Here is a 25,616-nt window from a genome sequence, read left to right as displayed (position 1 = left end):
ATAGATTCTCCACAGTTTGTCAAGCAGTAGAAATGACCGGATCAAATCAGGGCCGAAAGCTCCAAGCTTTCCAATTTTCAAGCCAGGAAGGATGAGAAGAATCAGTCAATCCACCCCCCTGTAAATCAGCTGTCTCTCTCCAAAATCCAATAGGAATCCTGCATCTTCAGAGTCATCTCATCTTGTCGATGTTGATCTCAACTTGTGCATGCAGATTTCACTTGGGTAGATGCTGCAGGAAGGATCAGCAGCTTATGACAATCCATTCACAGAAGAGAGCAATATGACAACTATCTGTATCTTGCAATACTCCATGGGAATGACCCCATTCATGTTACTGGACTCATTTCTATTGTCCATATTGCTACTAGCTAGCGTTAACAAGATAAACAAAACTTATTAATCCCATCAGGGCGCAATCAGAACCCAGGACTGAGTAAATAATTTAGAAAAAAAGAAGACATAATGTCAAAAAAAGAAAGAAGACACGATGTACATGTAAATTTGTTCGTGACGAGCACCCGAACGGAGCGCAGCAGAAAGTGAGCGGGTTTATACTGGTGAGATACTGATCGTCTAATGTTCCGGTGGTGCTTACAAATGAAAAGGCGGTAAGAATTGAAAGCAATTCATGCCATGTTTAAAAGCTCAATTTAAGGGATCATTGACAGCTGGAAAAAGCCAAACAGGTCACGTTACAGGTAGAGGATACTCAACCACGTTTTTTTTAAGGGAACACCGGGGGGTCCCACATGTCAGTGACTCAGTGTCACCGAGAATCTCACTGAATCTGCGTCGGGGGGGGGGGGGGGGCTCCCCACCTCAAACCACGTTCATTTGTAACCATCAGCTACGTTATCGTTTTTCTTCTTCTAACTATCATTTCTTTCTATATACTCCCTTCATTCCTAAATATTTGACACCGCTAATTTTTTTAAATATGCTTAACCGCTCGTCTTATTCAAAAAATTTAAGTAATTATTAATTCTTTTCTTATCATTTCATTCATTGTTAAATATACTTTTATTTATACATATAGTTTTACATATTTCACAAAAGTTTTTGAATAAGACTTACGGTCAAACGTGTGTAAAAAAATCAACGACGTCAAATATTTAGAAACAGAGGGAGTAGTTGGTACCCACTGTAAGCATTAACTCCAATAAAACAAGCTCCACGTTAGGCCACATCATCTGCGCATTAGAGCCGTTGGATCTAACACATTGGAGCCATTAGATCAATTGCCATGTTGGTTTAACAAGCATATGCATGAATTGTCCAAGGCCTCAAGGGCCATTCATAAACTATATCTATATCTATACTAATATAAAAAGAATGAGTTTACCCCTCTAATCCTATAGGCTAAATCTCTACCGTCCATTCGTAGATCAAGTATAATCCGTACCGTCCACCAATCTCCACCGCATGATCTCATAATCTCCACGCGTGAAGACTACGCCTCACCCTCTCTAGGCGTGACTGGCTCCTTCTGCTCGCTCCTCCTCACATGTACTGTTGCCGCCGCCTCGCTCCTCTGCTGCCTTCTCTGGAGCCGACTTCTTCCCTAGTCGCGGTCCCCGGAGCCGAGGTCGTCCCCTTCCACTGCTGCCACGCACTCCACCTGCCCACGCAGGAGCCGCTGTCGTCCCCAACGGTCGCCGCCACCGAAGCCCACTGATGCCCTCGCCGGAGCCGACTTCTTCTCTAACCGCTGCTGGCGCCGTGGTGGTTCCCGACAGCGAGGTCTTCCCACCTCCGCCGCACTACACCGCAGCCTCCCCTTGCCGATGCCGTGGTGGTTCCTGCCGGCGAAGTCCTTCCCTGCCGCCGCGACACTCCACTGCCCCCGCTGGCATCGTGGTGGTTCCTGACGGCTAGGTCCTTCCCTGCCGCCGCCGCACTCCACCAGTTGGGTTGATTGCCGATACTCTCTTGCTTCTAGCTGCCTCAAATCATGAGAGAGCAGGGAACCGATAGAGGCATTACTCCAGCGCTAGCGCCGATAGCCTGCTTGCCTTACCTCCACCGTGTCAATCCCCTCACTGATCCCCTTCGCCCCCATCGTCTCTTGCCACTGGCGCTCACCTCCTCCTACTCTGCCACACAACTCGGTGTTCTCTCTATTGTCGCATGTTCCCCTCTCGCCTTGGTTAACGCTGAGGAGTACTAATGTTTTGGATGCTATAGATTTTATACCAGAAGTCCAGAACAACATCCATCGGCATGAAGATGAGTTGTTTCAGGTTGTTGAATTGCTTGTCAATCCCCTTTCGATTTTCCATATGAAATATACTCAGATCTTAGATCCATCCCCTCATGTTGGTTCCTGTGTGATTGTCTGTTGCAGAGCATAGCTTCATCAAGCCAAATTTAATGTTTGATTGGGACCAAACCAAGACTTTCTCCAAGTTCACTTCCATCTCACCACGTCACTTTTGGTCCATATAAGACAAGAGATAAAGTTCTACACGTTTTGGATTCGGATTCGGGCCTCCTGACAGCATCAACTTCAAGTGGACCTAGCCGCTGATCTAGAAGGAATTTCGGGGCCCATGAGTACTTGCTGGAAAGCTTATGGAGTCTACTTTCAAATGATTTTGGTTCCACGTCAAAATTCCTACCGAGCTGCCGGGAATCTGCAAAACAAACCACACACCTCATCCAGTCTGAATCTGATTTGGGTTTTGGGCCTTGTAATTGTGTCGTGGGCTTAGGCCAAAGAGTGTGTGCCATAGGGCAACCCTAGGACGTTCCTAATCATATTTATTCAGTAGCCGTCATCGTTTAGAGTGTGGGTTTTGCTTAGATTAATCTGTCAAGAACAGTTTCGCCACTAGATCGGTTTGTAGAACTCCAAATTTGTATGCTTAATCATTCATATGCAATTGTGTTGCAGTCTATCTTGTTCTTGCTTGTGTTATTCGATTTGCATGCAGGGATTAGCCTTATCGGCGAGGTCAACCGAGTTTCGGCACGGTTGATAACTAGAGGAGACGTGGTGCTGCGATTGAGGGGTTGAGTAGCATGCTCATTCGGAAGCCGGATCGAGTTGTGTCACGACTCTGCCCAAATTGACTGTTTATCAATACCTATCGAAAAATCGGGACCTAACATCTTCATCACCAAGTTCCACCGGTGATAAATAAAAACCTCGGAATGAATGATGGCAATGCGCCAAGAGTAATTGTATTTACCTGTAAGATAAATTATAGGAATCCTGGGTATATATATTTATACACATAGACCTATAAAAGTACTATTTAAACACGATACAAACTTTTGTAAAGATAACAAAAACATTCATAAATACAAAACTTACCAGCCATGTCGTGGTATTCTTTAACTTCTTCTCAAACTCGATCTCTGTTGTATAAGTCATGTGATACTTCGTTAACTAAATGTACTTAAAAATTCTTAGCAAATTTTAGCGTTAACAGTTCTCCATGCCAAATTTTGTATAAAGCCATTTTCACGCTGTCACATCGAATGTTTGGTCATATGTATAAAGTATTAAATGTTAAGCTTAATTGCGTCATGATTTGACAACGTTGTATTTACTAATAACTGATTAATTATGCTTAATAAATTCATCTCGCAGTTTATAGCCGGAATCTATAATTTGTTTTATTATTAGACTATATTTAATAATACATATTTTAAATATATATTCATATGTACCATGTCTCATATGACACGCATAAAACTTTTTTCGGCGGACGATGGGCCCAACACAACATCTCGATCTGGTCCGATGAGATAACTGCGAGATACTCCAGAAGTACGTGGAGGAGCACGGGCAATGGTTTGGGCTCTCCTCCACTCCGAGGCTGGGGCTGTACCTCTGTTCCTGCGATCTCTCCGATCTCTGCTGTTCCTACGATGCGCAGGTGATGGTCAGGTGCTGGTTGGATGGCCTAGACCGGCTGCCGGCGGCGGCGCCGCCCAAGCGATCGTTACTGATGGAGACCTACGCCGTGCACCTCGGCTCCGGTAGGTTCTGCATCGCCAGGTTCATGGAGGAGGAGGAGCAACACAACATCTCACTTCATCCATTCTTCCGCGTCGCCGGCGAAAAAAGCAAGAACGACAGGTTCTTGCTGCTCACCGGCGTTGATGTGGTGGGCAGTGACGACGCCGTCGTCGTGCACAAGTCTATACGCTACGCATTCCAAAACGGCGATTTCGTTCGTGGTTACTCTCGAGTCTTTTAATTTACTTACACCTCTCTCCGGTAAAACTAGCTATATTTCCCTTTTTCCTTTTCATTTCGAGCGAGATTACAATAATAATCTTCTTCGTTTGTAATAGAGTAATAATCGAAATGCTGTATATGCTCCATTCGGCCATTCGTTTATATTACCAACAGACAAGGAATTCACAGCCTTATTAAGAGGCTGTCCTCTTATTATATATGCTCCTTCATTCTGGAAAATGAAAACTTTTTTTTTTGCTAGTTCGACCGAAGGATTGACCGACCAAATTTTACTAAGAGAGAAAAGGGGTTATAATTGTTTAACATTAAGCTGTCAAGGCAAAGTGACAACCAAACCAGTCATCACCCGAAAAGAAAAAGGGGAAACAGAACAGGGGCCAACTAATCACATTGTCAAAAAAAGTTCTTGCTTCCTTCTAATAATATGATGATTTCCTCTTACAGTACTACAATTTGGCTGCAGCTATTTTAATAACAATTAAGAAGGCAAAGTGTTGTAAAATTTGGGCATAATAAGATGATATTATCTTCCTTAGCAGTTAGCACAGCAACAACATCCCAAAGATGAAGGGCCCCTTTGAATCAAATGAATTACGAAGGAATTTTATAGGATTGAAATCCTATATGAAATTTTCTTATGTAGCCCTTTGATTCAAAGGATTGAAGTTTTCCAAATTCTACAAAATTCCTATGGAATGGCTTGTTGCATATAGGTTTTGGAGGAAACTTAGCAAGAGGTCCAACCTCTTGATAAAAATCCTTTGAGTCTATCTCTCTTATTTGATTCCTGTGTTTTTCCTGTGGTCCAATCAAACAATCATTCCTGTGTTTTTTCTGTGTTTTACAATCCTCTGTTTTACATTTACATTCCTGTCAGAATCCTATGTTTTTCCTATTCCTCCGTTTTTTTATTCCTACAATTCAAAAGGGCCCGAAATGTTTTTGACCGGAGTGATGCACCTGCAACAGATATTCCAAATAGATTCGCTCTACAAAATTAAATTATTCAACTAGTTCCATCTCATTGCGCGCCTGCGCCTGCCTGATGTGTTGTTCATTGTATCTCAAAAATCATATTTGCAGCAGAGCAGAAAAAATATTATTTGCAGCATCAGTAATCCATGGTTATTATTATTATTATTATTATTATTATTATTATTATTATTATTATTAATTGCTCACATCACATCCGGTGGCTCATGATCCAGCCAACATATATATGTACTCCAACTATACATGGGAGTAGGAGATGAGATTGGTATCTGCAGTGCATGCAAATAAGCAATATATAGATGGATGAATGATGATCATGGCATGTCGGCGGCGTGATCGTGATCGTGATCGATGGCGGCGACGGGGAGGTGAGTGGAGGAGGGCGGCGGCTGGTCGTCGTCCTCGTGGCAGCAGAGGCAGAGCATGCCGCCCAGGAAGCCGAGCTGCTTGCAGCAGGCGTTGCACTTGCCTCTCTTGTAGCACACCCCCTCGCACTTGTAGATTGGGTAGTTGCACGTCTCCGCCTCCGCCGCCCACTGCATCATCGCACCATCTGCATTTCCATTTCCAAATCCCATCTTATTTCTTTTCTTTTCTTTTCATTTTCTAGCTAGCTATAGCTGTTTGCATTTGCAATAATAATAACAAGGAAAAAGTACGTTTTACCCCCTAAACTATTTGGGTCGTTCGAATTACCCCCTTAGACTCTAAAACCAGTTATTTTACACCCCAAAATTTTCAAACCGGCCAAATTACCCCCCTAAGTCAATCCGGGGTGGTTTTGGTTTGACGTGGCGCACACGTGGCACTAGTTTGATTGATGTGGCAGTCCAACATGGAAATAACAATAATAAAAATGGTGGGCCCTACCTGTCAGGCACCTATTCTGATTATACGAGAGAGTGAGAGAGGGCAGAAGGGGTGTGGGCGGCGGAGCTCAAGGCTAGAGGCCATGGAGAGCGGCCGCCGGCGTGGATCTCGTCGCACCGGCCACCGAATCTCTCTCACCTCCTCTCTCTCATCTTCCTCTCTCTCTAACTCTTCCTCTCTCTCTTGCGCGTGGCAGCAGGCGGGCGGTGGGCGGCAGCAGGCGGGCGGCACGGAGGCGACGGTCTCTCCCGCGCCATCGCCACTGCCACCGCCACCGCCACCGCGGCTACGGTCGTACACCACCCGCGCGATGGCTTACTCCAGCTCGGTGCAGAGGAGGTCGCCACCCATGATGAGGCCCATGCCGAGCGCACGGAGGGCGGCTCGTCGGTCGTCGTGCAGCTGCTCCCACGCCATCTCCCTCGCCGCCTTCGGCCGCCGTCCTCGACTCCTCGCCCGCCGCCCGCAGCTGCCTCCGCCCCCTCCGGCCGCAGCTGCCTCCGCCCCCGCGCCACAGCTGCCTCCTCTGCTCACCGAGAGAGAGAGGGAGAGAGAGGCAGAGAAGCGCTACCTCTCGGCGACGCCATAGCCCGCTGCCCGCCGAGCCGTCGTCGGCTCCAGCTCCCCCTCTGCCGCCGCCAACCGCCCGGCCCCGCGCGCCGCCATCCCCCGCACACCACACACACCTACTCCCGCATCGCCGCCGCCCTTCACCACGGCGTTGTCGGTCGCCCACTCCGCCTCCGCCTCAGCCGCCCGCCACCCGCAGCGGCGCAGCCCGAGAAGCTCCGCTTCCGCCGCCAGCCACCCGCTCCGCCTCCGCCTCAGCCTCAGCGGCACGACGCCCGCCGCACAGGGACCTCCGCCTCCACCGTCGGCCGCCCGCTCTGCTTCCACCTCAGCTGCCCACCGCCCACCGCCAGGGGAGCTCCGCCTCCACCGCCCGCTGCTCGGGGAGCTCCGTCTCCGTCGCCGGTCGCCCGCTCTGCCTCAGACACCCGGCCGCCCGGGGAGCTCCACCTCCGCCGCCGGTCACCCGCTGCCTTGCCCGAGCGCGTGCGTGAGAGAGATGGAATGGTTGAGAGATTGGCAGATTGGTTTGAGGATAGGTATGACAGGTGGGCCATGTTTTTTTTTATTTTTTTTGCTGGTTAGATTGCCACGTTGGCGCCACGTGTGCGAGGTTAAGTCAAAACCACTCAAAACAGTGTTAAGGGGCCTTATTTGTCCGGTTTCAATAGCTGAGGATATAGAATGTCTGGTTTTTGAGTTTAAGGGTGTAATTCGGTCGACCGTGATAGTTCGGGGGGGTAAAACGTACTTTTTCCTAATAACAATAATAGTATTTTCCATCTTCTTCTTTTATTGCTGCATGTATATCAGTATATGCATTCATGCTAACTTGATAACTGAAACTAATAGTTAAGCACAGAAACTAGCTACTAGCTAATTAGTAGTAGTAATTAAGATGACTCACGCGAGGCGATGAGGACGGTCACTAGGAACAGCGCCACCACCGGCTTCATCATCTTCACAATCATCCTACTCGTACGCCTCAATGCTCACTCGCTATCTAACTGCCTGCAGGCCTCTTATATACTACTCGTTGCAAGCCTGCAGCGAGACTAGCTTTTGACATGGCAGCCCACAAAATTATGCTCCAGAGTTAATTAATTAACATCGTCTTGCAGGGGGTAGCCAACTGCCCAACTCTACTTCCTCTATGAATCATGAGAAATTTAATCACAAAATTTTAAACAGCCAAAACAAAAGTACAAGTCAAAACAGTCACCTGGGCCCTATATTGCAAAAGGGGACTTGTTTCAACACTGTCTCGCATCCCACTAGTGCTACTTGTTTCCTTCTGCTTTGAACTGACCTATTTTACACAGGGACATTCAATTATTTTGAAGATGTCAGACATGACATAATTAGTAAATGTTGTTAAAAAGCATGATAAAATACTAAGAGTTACTATCTGATTCAAATTTACTGGTTGTGAAGCCACAACACCAGGAGTAGTAATGCTACAACAGATTATACGCAGTAAGAGGTATGTTAAATGCACATCACATACCACTGCTATGATAATAACAAGATCATTCCAGTGTGCCTCATCAGCAAGTTGTACAGCTATGCTGTCACTTCCATCATTATTCTGTAAGTATAGTATAAAATTTATCATTACTCGCTAGAAAGGATATGCGATAAATTTCACCAAGGCTGTTCCTCTGTCATAGCATCAGATAACTCACTTTTCCCATACACCATTTCACGAATCCCCCATATATACTGCGGCATGCACTTCCAGACCCTTGCCTGCATTTGAATTTGTCAGTTATACCAGAAGGAGAAAAGAAGCAGTTCCATAGCATACTGATCAGTAAAGATGGAGTACTAGCAACAAAATACCTTGCTATGGAAGAAAGTTCACCATAATCTTCTTTCACATTCATTAGATTTCCAAGGGTGAAAACTACAAAAAGCAATCAGGTAATAAATATGTGCTTCCATTCACCTATTTAGATTTTTTTAAAAAAAAATCACCAATAAGATGATTGAACCATTGTCTGATCTTGGGTGGCATTATCAAATTTCAAAATATTTTAGACAATAAGTAGGGAAATATCATTGATATCAGAAGTAATAGACTTTACCAAAACAAACCAAGCCAGCAACCGAAGAGGCCAAACCAGCAGCAGTGGGGAAGTTGTTGTACGATGCTATGTGTACATGTAGCTTCCCCCAGTCCTCTTTCTTGATCCTGATCCCCTTCTTCTCATCCTCGACATCTTGAGCACGCTTCCGGATCTCCCTGAGGCAGCTCTGGAACCTCCCTCCTGACAAGGAGATCTCCTGCACAATTCCAAACCAAAAGCTAGCTTAAGACATAGTGATCATCCCTTAAGGTCTAGCGTGGTGGTAGATCACAGCTTTAAGTTTCACACCGTGTAAATATAGGATTTGACAGTTCGTAGTTAGATAGGATCAGTGACTGTAACAGCAACAAAGCTAGAAACACATACTAGATGCTAGTGCATATGAAATCAGAAATGTGATTCTTATTAAAATAACCAAAAAAAAAACTAGAGCTCCACTGCCTGTAGAATTTGTAGATGGGAAGAACACTGGAACCGAATCCCATTATTCAGATCTAAGCAGCAGTTGTCATCAGTTTGATGAACAGAGTCCCATTATTCAGAGGGGACAACAAAGCATAAGCATCAATGCGAAGCAACAACAAAAAAAAAAGTAGGAAGCAGCAGAGCAGAGAGATGGAAGAGTAGAGAGGAGGAGGACCTTGCCGTTGAGCCACATCCGGTCGGAGGGGAAGGAAGGGCTGACGGCGACGGTGGTGGTGGCGGAGAGGTGGTCGGGGTCGAGGGTGACGCTGATGCTGTCGTTGACGGGGAGGATGAGCGCCTCGTCCCTCTTCCCCCAGTACTTGATGACGGCGATGTTGGTGGGAGATCGGCCGGTGGCCATGAGCACCCACTGCCCCTCCTCCGCCGCCGCCATTGAAGGAAATCGATCTGCTGCCGCCCAGAAGAGCGAGCAACGCGCGTCAGGGATTCGGACTAGCAACCTCAACTAGTACAGTCCCAGGCAGCTTACCGGAACGGAAGCAACGACGGGGAGCGGGCGCGGGAGCAGTCGCCGGCGGCGGAGGCGGGAGGCGGGAGATCGGTGACGGCGGGGCGGAGACACCGAGAGGGAGGAAGACGAGAGTGAGACCGAATCTTGATGCAAAGCATGGAGTATTGCAACCAACAGATCCTTCGTTCTGAACAAGATGCAAAGCAGTCATACAACATACTCCGGGAGATTTACAATAATAACACTGCAAACATTAACCTTTACTGTAATGATACTGGGTCCATATTTTATAGACACAGATGGGCCCATTTGTCATCGTACATGCTTACAAGATTGGATTTGGCATTAGAACGAAGAGGCATGTATGCAACGCAGATGTCAGTGTGGCTTCTGTTGAGCTCGCATGTGCATGCTAGGCATGAATTTAGACTGCTGAAGCTTTGTTTTTCCTTTCCCATTTCAGAAAATTACTGAATTTTTGTTATTTGCTCTCAGTATATTGCATCATGTCCTTCTGTATACATACAATATCTGAAGAAGAAAAAATGGCTGTGAATAAGAGCAGACTCTTCAAGTGATGACAAGAGTATCTGTAATTCTTCAATCACCTTGAAACATTGTAATCGAACTATTTGTTCTCTACGTACAACTGAAATTTTGGTAGCATAGGATTCAAGTGCCAAACACATGGTTCATTGGTCATGGTCACGCAACAGCACAATTTACATGGTCCAACACTCATGCAGTCCACAATTTGAATCGAGTTTTTCTTCACAAATCAGAATGAGTAATATTGTGCACCACTTACGTCAAAACAAAAGTGATAACAGAAACGAAAATGATACCAGAAGTGCAAAGCAAAAACAGTGTTAAGAGCCTAAGAAACATTTCAAACATAACCATTCCCAGTTAGCATTCTTGCTATCCTCCCTCATCGTTGCTAGGCCGATCAGTGCCTATATGGACTCTTTCAGGATGTTGGGTGGGGTAGGGGAAAATCTTCTGCTCTCTTGGTGGTATAGGCAAATAATCTTGCCGGGTCCAGTAAGTGGAGAAGACCTGCCCTCATGAGCTTCAGGTGCAGATCAGGTAGAACCAAGGGATTTTTACCATGGATTAGAAGGTGCAGCTGTTCCCAAGTGTACATGCAAACACCCTTCCTGGCATAGTCATCCGAATGACAACAAAGCACTCTGTGGGCCCACAAGAACTCAATACCAGTGGGTACTTTGATTGTACCATCATCATTCAGCCATTGTTTGTCGCGGAACCACTGTCGCAGGAAGTTGTTCCCGTGCAGAACTTGCGGCCACTCCGTCCTATGAGGCAATTCACAAGAAATCCAAGATGCATATCTGAAGTTCATCCTGTTTGTCAGCAAGTTAAATGCATCAAGTAGAGCCTGCTGCCTCGAGTGGAGGGGTAACAATGATGCATGATAAGGTATGTTCATGCCCTTTGGTTCATATCGGTTTTCCATAGTATTGCAAAGGTGCAGGAAGTCAGGTGGAAGATCGAAATTATGTGGATTTGCGTACGCAAGCATTTGTTTCAGGAGCTTCATAGCTTCAAACCAGGTAGAATTGATGATTGCAGCTCTGCGAGACTCAGCTATAGGCCTCATAAGAATTCCATCTCTCAAATGAACTCTGCCAAGGGCACTGACTACCATGTCATCCATGCTAAGAGGTTTGTGAAGACATTTTCCTTGTAAAAGCATCACATAAATCTCCTCAAGATATGACTGCGCAAACACACTTCCCCTGCCTGTGAACATGAGTTGTTCTTTCGGTGAAATCAGCATTTGCCCCTTTGGTAGGTAAGTTTCACCCAGAAGTTGCACGTCCCCTGGAATACTAAAGAACACTGCATGACCCTGCAAATACTCTATCGGGTGCACAAATGGAATAGCAGAACGGGAGGATTGTAGAATGCTATCGTATTTTCTGCAAATTAATTAACTATTTTCAGTTCAATATAAACAAACTTGCTTTCAAACAGAAACAATAACTTTTTCTCTCTTAATGATCGGAGATGAATACTAGCACACAGAGTAAGCATTGAACATGAAGCAAAGGCAAAGCAGGAAAGAGTCATACAGTAAACTTATACTTCGATTCATCATAAACGAGTACTGAATCTGAAATATTAAGCAAGTCACACTTCAACTATAGAATCTGAAGTATTAACCAAACAACACTTCTACTATAGATACATGTTCCCAACTAACATAAGAAATATCAGCATACATGTAAACATCGAACATGAAGCAAAGGCAAAGCAGGAAAGAGTTCTTATACTTCAGTTCCTCATAAACAAGTACTGAATCTGAAATATTAAGCAAGTAACACTTCTACTATAGATACAGATTCCTAACTATTATGAGGAATACAGTTAAGCATCAAACATGAAGCAAAGTGGGAAAGGGTCATACACTAAGTTATACTCCATTCGCACACAAGTAATGAATATGAACCATTGGCAAGCAAAGCAATACGTGTACTATTCCCAACTAATAAGAAGCATTGAACATGATGCAGAATTACAGAATGAAGTATTTCACACTGAAAAACTGCACATAAGCAAAAGTGTTAAAGACTGTATAAACATACAAACTTACATCACATCTTCAGGAAGTTCATCCTGTGTTGGTGCATTGCTGCTGCTGCTGCAATACGCCTTGTTCTGGAGCCGCATGGAAGTCATCGATGTAGCCGAGGATCTTGTCCAAGTAGATCGCGGCGATGGTGAGAAGACAGCAAGGGCCCTGTTCGGTGGCGGTGTTAGCGGCCACGACGACGTCCAGGGCAGAGAAGATGCCGAGAGGAGTGAGGCGGGCGAGGTCGCCGCGGACGTCACCGACGAGGAGGAGCTGCCGGCAAGAGTCGCCGCTGTAGAGGGCGCGGTGGTGAAGACGGAGGCGAGGAAGGCGGGAGGAGTCGCCGCCGACGTCACCGACGAGAACGCGTTGGCGGTGAGAGTCGCCGCCGCAGAGAGCGAGTCGGTGACGATGGAGACGAGGGAGGAGCGGGAGGTCGCCGACGGGGAGGCGCGGGAGGTCGCGGAGGCGAGGGAGGTCGCCGCGGACGTCGCCGACGAAGAGGCGCTGGCGGTGAGCGTCGCCGCTGAAGAGGGCGAGGTGTTGACGAAGAAGACGGTGGAAGCAGGAGGAGTTGCCGCGGGCGTCGCCGACGAGGAGGCGCCGGTGAGAATCCGGGCGTGAGGGAGCGAGGAGACCACCAAACGGCGGATCATCTTGAACACCGCCATGACTGCAGCGGCAGCGAGGACGTACGCGGAGACCGGAGAGGGGGCCGATGCTTGCGACCGGTGGTCGGTGGCGTAGGATGTCGCGCTGCTTGGACCGAATGGCGCGCGGAGAAGCCCAACGGCGCGCGGCGAGGACGCGGAGAGGGTGGCGGCGTCGACGCGCCGTAGCGAGCAAGCGATCGTCGGAGAACCCCCTCACCTCTCACCGCCTCGCCCTCACGTTGGCGAGGACGACAAAGCAGCGCGGGACCCACCCACTGCCCTGGCAACCGCAACGAGAATCAAAACTAAATGAAGTACTCTGCAATGCCATGCAGGTGAGAAGATCACATACGGCAGGTGAGATGACGTCATCTGGGAATCTATCCGGGGGATCCCTTTTTTTTCTCCCTGTCAAAAGTTTGAATTCAACATTAAAAATTGATTTTCGAATTGAAAAAGGTTACATTCCGAGCCTTAAAAAAAACAATAGGCTAGATATAAATGCGATTACAAACACATAAAAGTGTGGATATTACAGACAGATAAAGGAGAGTTTTGAGTTTGTATGTATATTGTCTCTCTGACTTGTCCAAAAGCATATTTTAGCAACAGTGGATGTATGAACAAGTGGACCCGGACTCCAAAGGGAGTCATGCAGTAGTGGTTTATTATGACCACCATTATTCACGGACTATATCAAATCTTAAAATCATTTAGCATTATGCAGCACATGTACACTACATCACTACTTGTTTCCAAAACAAACCGGTTCCAAGATTGCTCAACAATAATACGCTGGAGTATCAGGCATTGCCTGGAGAGGCTGGACTGGAGCAATCTATGAGCAGAGTATCATATGAGATGTAACAATTAATACGGGCCAAACCAACGGCATGATAAAATGATATAGATAAGAATCAAAACGTTAGTGACTTGCTTTGATGAAACAGGAAGACAAAAACACAATAAGAAGGATGATCACAAGAAGCACAGCCATAGGCTAGCTAATAAAGATCCCCAAAGATGACCACAGGTAGCAGCAGAGGTGAGCATCAGTTACACTAAGAAAATGGCTAAAGATAAAAACGAGTACAAACACATACAAGTGTGGATAGGACATTAGGAATTGCTACGAGCGTACAAGCAACCACCCAGCTCCATACACACCTGGGGGCTGGGCAAAGCTTTCATCCTCTTTCTGGCCTTGGGATCAATCCCCTCCAGCATCCATGACATCGACGGTGAACTCGTACTCCTGATCGCAGCCCAGATAAGAATCGGACATCAGGTAGATCATGTACTCCTTTCTCCCAGCTTCTGAAGCAGCGGTGAACTCAAGCTTCACTCGAGCCCTCTTCTGAAGTGCAACCCTCTTGATTGCAAGCAACTGATTGGTAGAGCTATCACCAATTACCAGCCACCAGCCTTCTTCCTTGGGCTTTGGGTACCTGGGGGCATGAACTGGCCCCACCTCAGAAGGCAAGTTCGTCATGTCACGCTCCAGGGTCACCTGTACAGTTACATTGTCACCAGCCCTGATATCATCACCCTCGCGAACTTCGTAAGCCATATCGACATTGGGGAAACGCTTGAAGAATTCAATGATATCCTGCAGCTGAGGGTTTGATTGCTGCAACAGATCCCGCATCTCATCGATGCTCATCTCAGCCAGATCAAAGATGCTCTCAATGGGCCTCCCTTCATTCTCCTGACATCTCCGTGCCAACTCCTTGGTGAAATGTGGAAGTTGTAAAAGAACAGAATCACGATCCCACATGCCTTGTGTCACCATTTGACTCAGCTCCATTGCATTAAGAGCAAGCGTAAGCCATCCATTGCTGGAGATAACATCAACCATTGCCTGGAGCAATCTATGAGCAGAAAGGAGTATCTCCCGCTGGTCGGCTGCCAGGTTCCCTAAGATAGTGTGCCTTGAAAAATGAGCTTGCAGCAGTGCGTTAGCCTTGACATGTGGATCACCATACTTGGGCTTCTCGATGGAAAATCTCTGGTGGCGAACAAGCTTCTCAATGAAATCCTCCTCACCAGGGCGACTGGGAAGCTCAGCATATTCTGAAGCAGAGGCTAGAATCTCCAGGAGCCCTTTCATCTTAGTCTTTTGAGTTAGCATTGAACTGAACCTCTCAATAGTTGTGTAGCTAATGTAGTAGTACGAAGCAATCAGACCAAGGTTGAGGGGCTTCAGGTACATATCCTCCTCTATAGCCACACACTTGCTTGATTCTAGGTCATTCAATACAGTCTCAACCAACTCAGATAAATGGTCCGACAAATGCCTGTGGCTCACGCCCTGCAGATTGTAGTAGTTAGGGTTCTTGGTCAGCCGCCTGTACATGAAGGTCCAAGTAAGGTAATCCACAGCATCTTGCTTGTTTTCTATGACACCAACCACCACCTCAGCGTTCATATGATCATGCAAGAAGTGGTGAAGATGGCTCTCAACAGGGAAGGCCTCAAAAAGGAACTTCTTGTAGTATTCCTTGCGAGGCGCATGACACAATATAACACATTTCCCTGAGTTATCTTGAAGAGGCCTGCTAGCATGACCCATCATTTGGAGTAGATCAGTGATTGGATAATCAGTATGAGCATTCTCCCGGCCATCATAATACTGGGTTCCCATCACAACCACCAGATGGGCAGGCAATGATCTTCCCCAGCACACAGTGCTACTCGCAACACACACTTGGATCCTCCCACCGAGAAACAGCTGCGTTACAACTTCCTGTTCCAGATCACTTAAACCTTCATGCAAGTAGCCTACACCACATTTCAGAGTATATTTAAGTGTTTCATCACTGATACCACCAGTGAAAGCATCCATCTCATCTTCTGAACCAAGAAGGAAAGGTGTTCCACCACCCTCAGCACTCGAGTATGCACACAAGTCCAATGCAGTCAACCTTGCATGCTTCCGTGTAGGCACAAACACCAGGGCAGGTTTACCATTCTTTGCATGTTGGGTAATAGCAGTGTATGTCGGCTTCGTCATTGCCTGCATCCTTGCCTCAAAATTTGCTATATCCACACCCTGAATGTGTATTTCTAATGGCACCGGCCGGACAGCTGGAGGAAAGTTGAAAAGGCCATGAGAGGTAGCACCAATCCATTCTCCGAGATCTTTAGCATTTGCAAGTGAAGCTGAAAGAGCCACAATCCGGATGTTACTGCCGATATGACTTGCAATACGCCTCATCCTAGAGACGATGACTTCCAGAACATGTCCCTTTTCAGATCCAATCAGATGAAGCTCATCAACAATGAATAGGCTGACCTGTTGGACTTGTTTCCGCTGTTTCCACCGGCGAGAGAGTGCATCCCACTTCTCAGGAGTACTAATTATAATCTCCCCTTTATCCAGAAGCTTCAAGTCAGCTGCAGTTTCACCTGTTAGCTCAACTACCCGAGCAAATTCTCCAAATTTCTGCTCCCAATCCCTGTACCTTTCTTTTGCAAGGGCTTCAATAGGAGCAATATACACAACTCGCATGTTGCTCTCACCAGATACAGCCTTCTGATGGTTTCTTAGTATAGCAAACTCTGCACAGATGGTCTTTCCACTGCCTGTTGGCGCAGCAACCAAAACACTGTCATCAGTGTTGTACAGAACAGTGAACACTTGAGTCTGGATTGGGTTGAAATGTTTGAAGGCACTATAAAGGCCTTCGTATCGTGCATTTCTCAATGCAGTAACAGGCAGTGGCTGCAGATCAAGCAATTCAGTTGGCGGAGCATATTTTTCTGGAAGAATTAAGTGCCTAAAACAGACAGGAAGAATTGTCTGAGAACCAAGCCACTTATCAGATACAACACGAATAAAGTATTGAGGGGGCAGTGGCTCGTATATTGGCACTGTGAAGTTGAGTGTATGATCTTCATCTACGTATTGTTTCTTAACCATGAAGTACTCATGGTGAAGAATGTTCTCGCCATCGTTGTCCTCAACAATAACCCAGAAAGGCTCCACATATCCATGTACCTTATCATCCCATTGGAAATCAGGAGTTATAGTCAACTCAAAACCCAAAACCGTACGAGTAATTGGCTGAACATGGGCTGAAAGATTCAACTTTGGTAACTGGTGGATGCACTTGTGCAGTTGCCTGCCCATCTTCGGGAACCGAATTAGTTCACCAATTTCCTGAGATGATAGGTCGTAGTACCTCTCCCAAGCCAATTCTTTTTTCTCCAGTTTCATTAGGATTTCCTTCGGAATACCAGGGAATTGGCGCAGGGGAGTTTGGACATTCCACATCTGCTTATCTATCATCTTACAAAGATTCAAAGCCTTCTCTGCTAGTTGGGCCCATCCTCTCTTCAGAACTATCTCAAACAACGCTCGTAAGAGACGGCCAGCACTCTGTGTCATAAAACAGATAATAATAAGCAATCAATTGTCATAAAACAGATAATAATAAGCAATCAATTCAAATTCAGGAAGCTTATTCAGCAGGGAGAACATGTTACCTGTCTGATGTAGACCATATCGGAGCTAAGCGAAAGACCCTCCAATTTCAGCCTAGAAATATATGCTTGCAGCAGAACATTGATCTTTGCACTGGGCTCCTCCAAGCTTTCTTTCACAGGAATAGGCACACGATCCAAAAGCTTAGCCAGCTCCATTTTCTCATCTTGTCTAACACTGACATACTTGAATTCTTCACTGAGTGAAAAGAGCCGACATAGCTCAATATCACCCATTGTAGGCTTCAGGTACTCATTGTAAGTTGAAATAGTCCCGTGGCTAATATAGTAATAACTAGCAATCCTTCCTAGGTCAGTAACCTGGAAGTATCCTGTTTTCCTGTCATACTTTATCAAATTGTTCCTATCGAGCAGATTTGCAGCAGAGTGCACCTGCAGAAGCACAGAAGTACAAGAATCAACAATTGATTGAGCATGGACTAGAAGGGGTAACAAAGCAGTTAAACATCAAGAGAGCATACAGAGAAACCATACAATATGAACAACACAAGCATGAATCAATTGTCAACTAGATGCTTCAGCTATGGAATTCAGCCAACAAAAATAATGAGTTGAAGTTGCGCACTTTTTACGCATTTTTTACATGCTACCTTACCCTGTAGTTCGAGTGCTAAATTGATGCACAATGCTACATCGGTAGTCAAAGATGCGCATACATTTCAATAGAAGAGACTGGCTTGTATCATGTTGCTATTGGTCAAAGAGAGCAAATATACAACTATTAAGTGTCCAGCAACAAAATATAAAGCTACACTGCAAAGAGCATTCGGACAAATAAAATCCAAGGCCATTATCCTATTTCTATTATACACTAGTACATGCTAATGAGTCTATGATGCTAGTGATGATTAAAAATACCCTATTCCAGTGTGAGGGAATTAACTTTCTGTAAACAGCATTTCAATACTGAGAATTGAGTACCTCAGTAAATGCTATATTAGATTCATGTAACTCTTGAACACCAATATTCAGATAAGAGTTAAAGAAAACTTGGACAATGAATTAGAGAACATTGTGGCAATTAGTGCATATGTACAAGGATAATATGTGAACAAACGCTAAGGATGAAGGGATAAGTATAACAACTCTATAGAAGATAGAATATAAGTATGGTATCCTCTTACCAAGTCAGCTCTCCTTTCATCTAGTGTTTTATCAGTCTCCATGATATCTGCCGGTAGACCATACAATGTTGGATTCCGGAGCATCCGGATGTAGAGGTAGGTGTAGCCAAGCCATGAGCATGCCTCCCGAGCATTCTGAATAGTCCCAAGAACAATCTCTGCATTTAATTGATCAGCCAATCTGGATATGAACTGACTCTCAATAGGCAGTTGTTGATTCATTAGAGACAGGTAATATTGCAATTCACTGTGGCCAGTTAGGATTATTCCCTCTCCATGTGTATCATACTGTGGCCTGCCAGCACGGCCAAGCATCTGCATGACATCTAGAGGACTCAGCTCTGTCCACGCACCCTTTTCAGGATTGTAAATCTGGGTACCCTTTATTATAACAGTGTGTGCAGGCAAATTGACACCCCATGCAAGGGTGGCTGTTGAGACAAGGACCTGTATATGCTTATCGGCAAAAAGCTCCTCTACAAGCTCACGGTCTACCCTTGCCAACCCAGCATGATGAATAGCAAACCCATAAGGCAAAAGGTCTTTAAGGTCACTGCTTTTTACTAGTTCTGCCTGACTCCCAAGAATCTCTTGGCTTGCACTATCATCCTTCAAGAAGCGGTTTAACGTGTCATTAGCCAATGCAGTATCTCTGATGGCACGGGCAGTTTTCGCTGTCTCCTTCCTCGAGTGCACGAATATAAGCACTTGATGCTTTCCAGCAGATGCCATAACCTTCTCGTAGCAAATCTCATTCATCAGCTGAAACCTCTGTAGTGGCTTCCTCACAGTGATCCCAATGTATTGCTGAGCAAGGGGGCAAGGTCTGTAGCTGTTATCGAAATGGAAGAGGCCATCAGAGCGAACACGCAGGAAAACCGCGACATCTTCATAGTTCGGAAGAGTTGCTGAGAGACCAACTAGACGGATATGTTCTTTGGTCGTCTCAATCTGCCGGACAGTTCTAGAAACAATGCTCTCCAGAACAGGCCCTCTGTTGTCATGAAGTAGATGGATCTCATCAATGATTAGAAGCTTTACCATTTGAGTATAGGTTCTGTCACCTGATTTTCTTGTGACAATGTCCCATTTCTCAGGTGTGGTGACAATTATCTGTGTTTCATCAATCTGCTGTTTGGTCAGGTTCTGGTCTCCACTGAGCTCTCTTACAGTAATACCATATGCACTCAGCCGAGCCGACAAATTTCCAACAACTTCGGCAACCAAAGCTTTCATTGGGGCCACATAGACAATTTTGTACTTGGTATTGTCAAACACTCCATCCTTCATATGCAACCCAATCTGCTGAAGGATTGTGAGCACAGCCACATTGGTTTTCCCAGCACCTGTTGGAGCACAGAGGAGAATATTATCTGGTTTGAAAAGGGCAGTCTCATAAACCTTGCTCTGAACCCTGTTCAGCTGTGTCATCTTAGCAAAAGCTGGTTGAGCCCACTCTGGCATATCAGATATCTTGACAATCTTCTCTCCAGTTTCATATGGCTTAGCTTTTAGCGCCGGCACATGGACTTCCTCATACCCCTTATGAGGGGTTCTGAATGATCCTGGAGGAAGCTCACATTTCTTGTTGGCCATCAAGAGACCACCTTGGTGGAAGGACAGGCTGTCAAGATCAAGCAGCTGCCTCTGGCCTTTCAACCATCCACTCTCCATATCCCGGTCAACTGCCCTACGATCCCTCGCACCATCAATGCCAGTGTTTTCGCTTTTAGTAAGCCTCTTGGCCTCATCCCTGATACTTTTCTCTAGATTCTTCTGCCTCTCCTTTGCAGATGCCCTCGTTGCATGTAGCTGCTCCAATATCGGAGTTAAAGTTGGGTTACCCATCATATCTTCCTCAATCTTCTTCCGCTGTTCCTGATCTTCAGCCCTTGCTAAACGGGTACACCAAACAATCTTGAGTCGGTTGCGTAGTAGCAGTTTAATGAGATCAAACTTTTCATAGTCCAACAGCATGACAAGCCGATTCTCGACATCTCTGTCATCACCCTCAGCAATTATCTTCAAGATCTCCTCAGCAAGCTTCTGACTGTGCTGCGGATCAATATCTTCGTATGCTTGCGAGACCTTCCTCTGAAGCCAGTAAGCATCAATGTCTTGTACATTTATGGTCAGCCCCTCGTTGGAGTTCTGCATATCATCATCATCTAACTCGCCACCCATTTGCATAGCACCAGGGGCATTCGACTCAGGCAAGTCATCATCTTCATCTTCATCCAAATCATCTTGCACCTGACGAGGAGAAATAATGAAGGCCTTGTAAGTAAACACTAGCATAACATGCTTTAGCCATATGCAGGAAAAGAATTGTAAAGAGAAACACCAAATGTACCTGATCGAAATCGCTCTCCTCGTCATCTTCGTTCTCTTCAAATTCAACAGCAACGCCGATGTCATCATCCAGCGCTGTGTCCATGCCATCACCAGATGGCGCAGCAGCTGAATCACCAGCCGAGGCATCATGGAAATCCGTGATGAGCTTCCCTATGGAGACGATCTGGTCGAACATCTGGTTGGAGATAGGGTTGAGGAGCTTCTCGATCTCCTTCTTCTTGTCAGGGCTCTTGATCTTGTCATTCTTGAGGACGGCGAGCACCTCGTCGGCAGCGCCGCCGAGCACGTCGAGCGGCTGTCCGCCGAACTGCTGCTGGATGACGCTGAGCAGGGCCTCGTAGGCGGCGCGCGTCTCCTTGGTCTGGGGCTTGTAGACGACGTCGTCGGTGAGCGAGAGGACGCTGACCTCACGCTGGGCGGCTGCGGCGCGGCGCCTGCGCTTGGCGTCGCGGCGGTGGAGGTCGTCGGGGTCAGCGGCGGCGGCCTTCTTCTTGCGGGACTTGGTGAGCTTCTCCTCGAGCTCGGGGGGCTTGGCCTGGACGGCGCGGTCGCCGAAGCTCCTGGGGTCGATCCTGCCCCAGAGCGTCTCGGGCTCGCCGGTGGGCTCGTGGGTGTCGCGGGGGCGCGAGTCGGTGGTGAGGACGAGGCTGGAGTTGGCGCGGTACTCGTACTGCTTGAAGCGCGCGTGCGCCTCGGCGCCGCCGCCCAGGTTCGCCATGGCTGCAGATCGATAGGGTTTTTCAGTTGGTTTTTTCGTGCGGAAGCGGGAGGAGAAGCGGGAGGAGGAGGAGAGGGATAGCTGGGGGTTACCTTTTGGCGAGCCGAGGGAGGGTCGGCGCCTCCGGTGATACCGCCGCCGCCGCGCCGGAGAAGGGGGAGAAGAGGAGGTTGGATTTGGAGGAAAAGGAAAAGGCGGCGATGGGATGGGAGGGACTGGATTTTCTCGCGGAACGAATCGAGGCGAGCCCTAACTCTAAAAGATGACGACATAAGCTAAGCTCAGGTCGGTTCGTTCGAGAGACGACGGTTTGGGCCCATAAGCCCATCCACAAAATAGTACTGGGCTGCTGGATTAATGTCGGTTTCGGCCCATCAAGTTGTAGCCCTCAGGCTCTCTCGAAAGGAAAACAATTTGGGCCAGGTGGGCTCAACTACCGCTCAAACAATTAGGCCCAGATTTCACCCGTTTCTCTGGGCCATATATACTCTGCACAAGCACCCTACTGCTCTCCTCATTCGGTCATTAGAGTCATGGAAATGTAAAATGGCATATATCAACGAGAAAAAAGTTTTGGAGTAAGTATTTTAGTAAGGTTTTTGTTTTAGGGTGCTACTTTTTGAAGAGGCAAGTTTTGCCCTAAAAAGGAACTGGAGATACTCTACTGAAAGAAAAAAAAATACTACTCACTCCGTATTTTAATGTATGACGCCATTGACTTTTCGACCAACGTTTGACTATTCGTTTTATTCAAATTTTTTGTGTAAATATGAACATATTTATGTCATGCTTAAAAAATATTTGATGATAAATCAAGTCATAATAAAATAAATTATAATTATATAAACTTTTTGAATAAGACGAATGATCAAACGTTGAAAAAAAGTCAACGGCGTCATACATTAAAATATGGAGGTAGTATCATTTTCAGGGTGGAGCAGGAATGATCACTCAAAATTGTTACTCCTCTATCCTAGACTGTGAAATAGGGTATTCCTTTCAATGAAAATGTGCGTCGCATTTTATGAACAAGAATTTTCAATACAAAAGAGTTTGAAAAATAAATTAAAGTCAGTATGCCATTCCTATAAGGAAACTCAAGAAAATTATTCTATTGTTAACAACTACTAAAAGACAATTGGCTTTTACTTTTGGGGACTGCTTCCAATTAATCCCTGAGACATAGTATGATCTTCTAAACCTAACCAACGATTATATTGATTGCTTAGATATACTCCAGGTACAGTAGTAGCTACTCCACACAAATGCACTCAAAATCTGCTGGATTTGGATATGCAGGATCTTTAGGGGGGGTTTTGTGTGCTTCCAATATTTTGAGCTAGATTAGGTTCTTCATAGCAATTTATTATTTGGTTGCATTGCTCTAAAGCAGGTAGGTTTGGAAGAGTGTCACTTTAAATTAGCCGTCCCTTTTTTTCCTTATTAATATCGCTTAAATTTGATTGTGTGATGTTAGCATCAATAAATCAAACAATATCATGAAAGGGAAGGCGAGTAATTAAGCGGTAGAAAACTTGTGCCAGGTTATTGTCGTCTTTGAGTAAGCTCCTTTTTCTCTTATCCTACTATTTCAATCGATTAATTAGTTCGGTTAGGTTTTCTCTTTGCTTTATCAAGGACTTGTCTTTCTTTTTGTTTATGCATGATGAAGTATGACAATCGCAATTCTTTCTGTTGGCATTATTACTTGGGTCCTAGAATTTTAGTTGGGCACTGACTTTTTCTCCCCTTTTGAATATGTGAGGTAATAGCTATGTACTAACTAGAACAAGAACCTGATGGTGTGTATATTGATCTTGATCTTTTTGGATAGATACAGTGCAGCTGCTATGACAGTGAGAGTAGTAGGAAGTAGGAACGAATCAATCAACTGGTTCTTAATTAATTACATTTAGCGTTAATTACTCCGTTCCAAACATGAGTGACTTATATTCAGAATTCAGTCTATTCACCCTGCAGCATAATAACAAATCTACTATCCTTTTTTTCCCCATCTGTAAGCAGTTTGAGATACCAGAAGGTCCATTGAATCAGCTAGCTGGCTAGTTGTACATGTGAGCAAAATGGATCATCAATTTGTCTGCAGCCTAGCTCGTATTGCTTATGAATGACTTTGTCAGTATGAAACCAAGAAAGCGACGCTTCACCAAAAGTCCATAAAGATCAAGCATGCGATGCGTTTTTTCCCTTGTCCACACGCATGCAGCAATATAATGCAGCTTCTGAACACAGGGGACAGATTTAATCCACAGAAAAAACTGAAGCAGCCAGCCTACAGCTGCTGACAAATCCACAGATAAATCCAACCTAACCTCTTTGCTTGCATTGCATAAGTGCATAACTAACCCAACAATATATATATGGAGTATACACATGATGCAAATTAAACCTTAAATGATTGGCTCCAGCTTTAGTTACGACAAGCTAAAACAGATCAACCTTAATCAATCGTTGGGTTTTCTTAGCTAGCTAGATCGTACCACTAGGTGAAGAGCGACATGAGTTACTTCGAGCTGGATAGATAGAGCTCATCAATGATAGGATGTAGTAATTAGTACTACTCCTGCTTAATTAGCTAGCTAGGCATATCACAGTTGCCTCACTCACACGGCTAAATTAAAATCAAGGCAGTACCACTCTACACTAGCTATACGCCGCTAATAAGTTGGTTTGTGATTCTCTTGTGTTTAATTAGGAGTACTAATTAATTGTAATTATCTGGTAGTTCGTTAGATTTGTTTGTTTTCTGTCTCTTGTCACGTTCTATGCCTAGTACACCTCTAGCTTGCGTGCAAGATACTCCCTTTGTTTTCTTACGTATCACATAGGAGTTAAAAAAAAGGAAAGAGGGAGCATGTGTTTAAATTTCACTGAAAAAAATCGTGTTTAACTAGCTAGCTTGAAAAACCATATCAGTATAAGATAAGATTGTTAGCACTTTCACGAAATGAACACACTAGTATGTTGTACTTTATGAAAATAAAATTTAAATTATGGATGTTACACGTGTGTATGGAAATCAAAATGATTCATGACACTGTGTTGGCTGGCAGAAGAACAGTAGTCGCAGGTGAAGAAGTAATTAACACAAGTATTGCACAGTAGATTAACTGCAGGGCATGGGAGAACCCACCACTCATTAACTCATTGGTCGTAAGCTGTCGTCCTCGTGGAGTCCGTTAAACTGATCGATCGTCGCTAAAATACTCCAAAAACAACTCAAAATTTAAATTCGAGATTACTTGCGCTGTCCAAATTAACAACACTGAGTATTTGGAGGAGTGTTTATATATTATAATGCGCCGTCCACGCAAACTGAGTACAAACTGCTGGTACTGACAGGAACAACATTAACTGGAAGCACTGTTCATTCTCGATCGGCAAATTAATCCCAAATTGATTAGTAGTCGCTAACTCGTGGGGATTTGATCCAACCAACTGCGTATACGCGTACGCCGTGCATACGTGTCGGCGTGTATATATCTTTACTCACTCCCAAAATTTAAATTTCATATATCTGTATCCGTACATCGTAAGGACCCAGAGATTTTCAAAATGTTGTTGTACTGCAAAATTATTTAATGCATCCTACTATCCCTCTCTTTAATTTTCATGTGATGCTGTTGACTCTATATTCACCGTATGGGAAGGTACTACTCCTACTGTAATAAATAAATAAATTAAAAGAGACAGTGTAATTATTCACATTATGAATTAAAAACAATTTTTAACAGCAACCATGTATATACAGAGACCAGATGAGACCATGGTGTTAATATAATCATTCGTTGACCAGAATTGAGGGGCTAGCTTAATATTAAATTCCCACAGGGGGAATCAAGATTAGGGATTAATAAATCAAATCAAATCAAATCAAAGCTGTGGTTAAGTAGTAAAACTAAACTGCCACCTGTACATTAATCTGGCCATGCATACTTATTATGAACCCATTTTCTGCTCTGCTCTT

The 25,616-nt window shown here is 45.2% G+C and overlaps 3 protein-coding genes across 10 annotated transcripts; all 3 read right to left on the bottom strand.

The window, feature by feature from the left end:
- Positions 1-5,315: 5,315 nt before the first annotated feature.
- LOC112936091 (diphosphomevalonate decarboxylase 2) lies at positions 5,316-9,857 on the bottom strand. 6 transcript variants are annotated; one of them, XM_066307951.1, is made up of 9 exons: positions 9,692-9,857; positions 9,377-9,612; positions 8,734-8,932; positions 8,489-8,552; positions 8,332-8,395; positions 8,154-8,234; positions 7,869-7,955; positions 7,554-7,797; positions 5,316-5,759 (listed from the first exon to the last, which is right to left on the bottom strand). In XM_066307951.1, the coding sequence occupies exons 2-8, from the start codon at positions 9,593-9,595 to the stop codon at positions 7,789-7,791; spliced, it is 723 nt and encodes a 240-aa protein (XP_066164048.1). In that variant the 5' UTR covers positions 9,596-9,612; positions 9,692-9,857; the 3' UTR covers positions 5,316-5,759; positions 7,554-7,788. The 6 variants fall into 6 exon arrangements, with proteins under 6 accessions (XP_066164048.1, XP_025878906.1, XP_066164046.1 ...); XM_026023121.2 differs by having other exon boundaries at positions 7,554-7,788; XM_066307949.1 differs by having other exon boundaries at positions 7,554-7,690.
- Positions 9,858-10,414: 557 nt separating this feature from the next.
- LOC4328025 (uncharacterized serine-rich protein C215.13) lies at positions 10,415-13,336 on the bottom strand. 3 transcript variants are annotated; one of them, XM_066307946.1, is made up of 3 exons: positions 13,278-13,336; positions 12,294-13,200; positions 10,415-11,619 (listed from the first exon to the last, which is right to left on the bottom strand). In XM_066307946.1, the coding sequence occupies exons 2-3, from the start codon at positions 12,941-12,943 to the stop codon at positions 10,644-10,646; spliced, it is 1,626 nt and encodes a 541-aa protein (XP_066164043.1). In that variant the 5' UTR covers positions 12,944-13,200; positions 13,278-13,336; the 3' UTR covers positions 10,415-10,643. The 3 variants fall into 3 exon arrangements, with proteins under 3 accessions (XP_066164043.1, XP_066164044.1, XP_066164045.1); XM_066307947.1 differs by lacking the exon at positions 13,278-13,336 and having other exon boundaries at positions 11,362-11,521; positions 12,294-13,083; XM_066307948.1 differs by lacking the exon at positions 10,415-11,619 and having other exon boundaries at positions 11,951-13,205.
- Positions 13,337-13,900: 564 nt separating this feature from the next.
- On the bottom strand, positions 13,901-21,857 carry LOC4328024 (DExH-box ATP-dependent RNA helicase DExH12). Its single transcript, XM_015769697.3, has 5 exons — positions 21,721-21,857; positions 20,909-21,630; positions 18,556-20,808; positions 17,414-17,803; positions 13,901-17,306 (listed from the first exon to the last, which is right to left on the bottom strand). Exons 2-5 carry the CDS (start codon positions 21,626-21,628, stop codon positions 14,136-14,138), a joined length of 6,534 nt encoding a protein of 2,177 aa, XP_015625183.1. The 5' UTR covers positions 21,629-21,630; positions 21,721-21,857; the 3' UTR covers positions 13,901-14,135.
- Positions 21,858-25,616: the final 3,759 nt, after the last annotated feature.

This window comes from Oryza sativa, chromosome 2 (assembly GCF_034140825.1).
Source record: "Oryza sativa Japonica Group chromosome 2, ASM3414082v1".
Classification (NCBI taxonomy): domain Eukaryota; kingdom Viridiplantae; phylum Streptophyta; class Magnoliopsida; order Poales; family Poaceae; genus Oryza; species Oryza sativa.
This window is presented reverse-complemented; position numbering and strand designations above follow the sequence as displayed.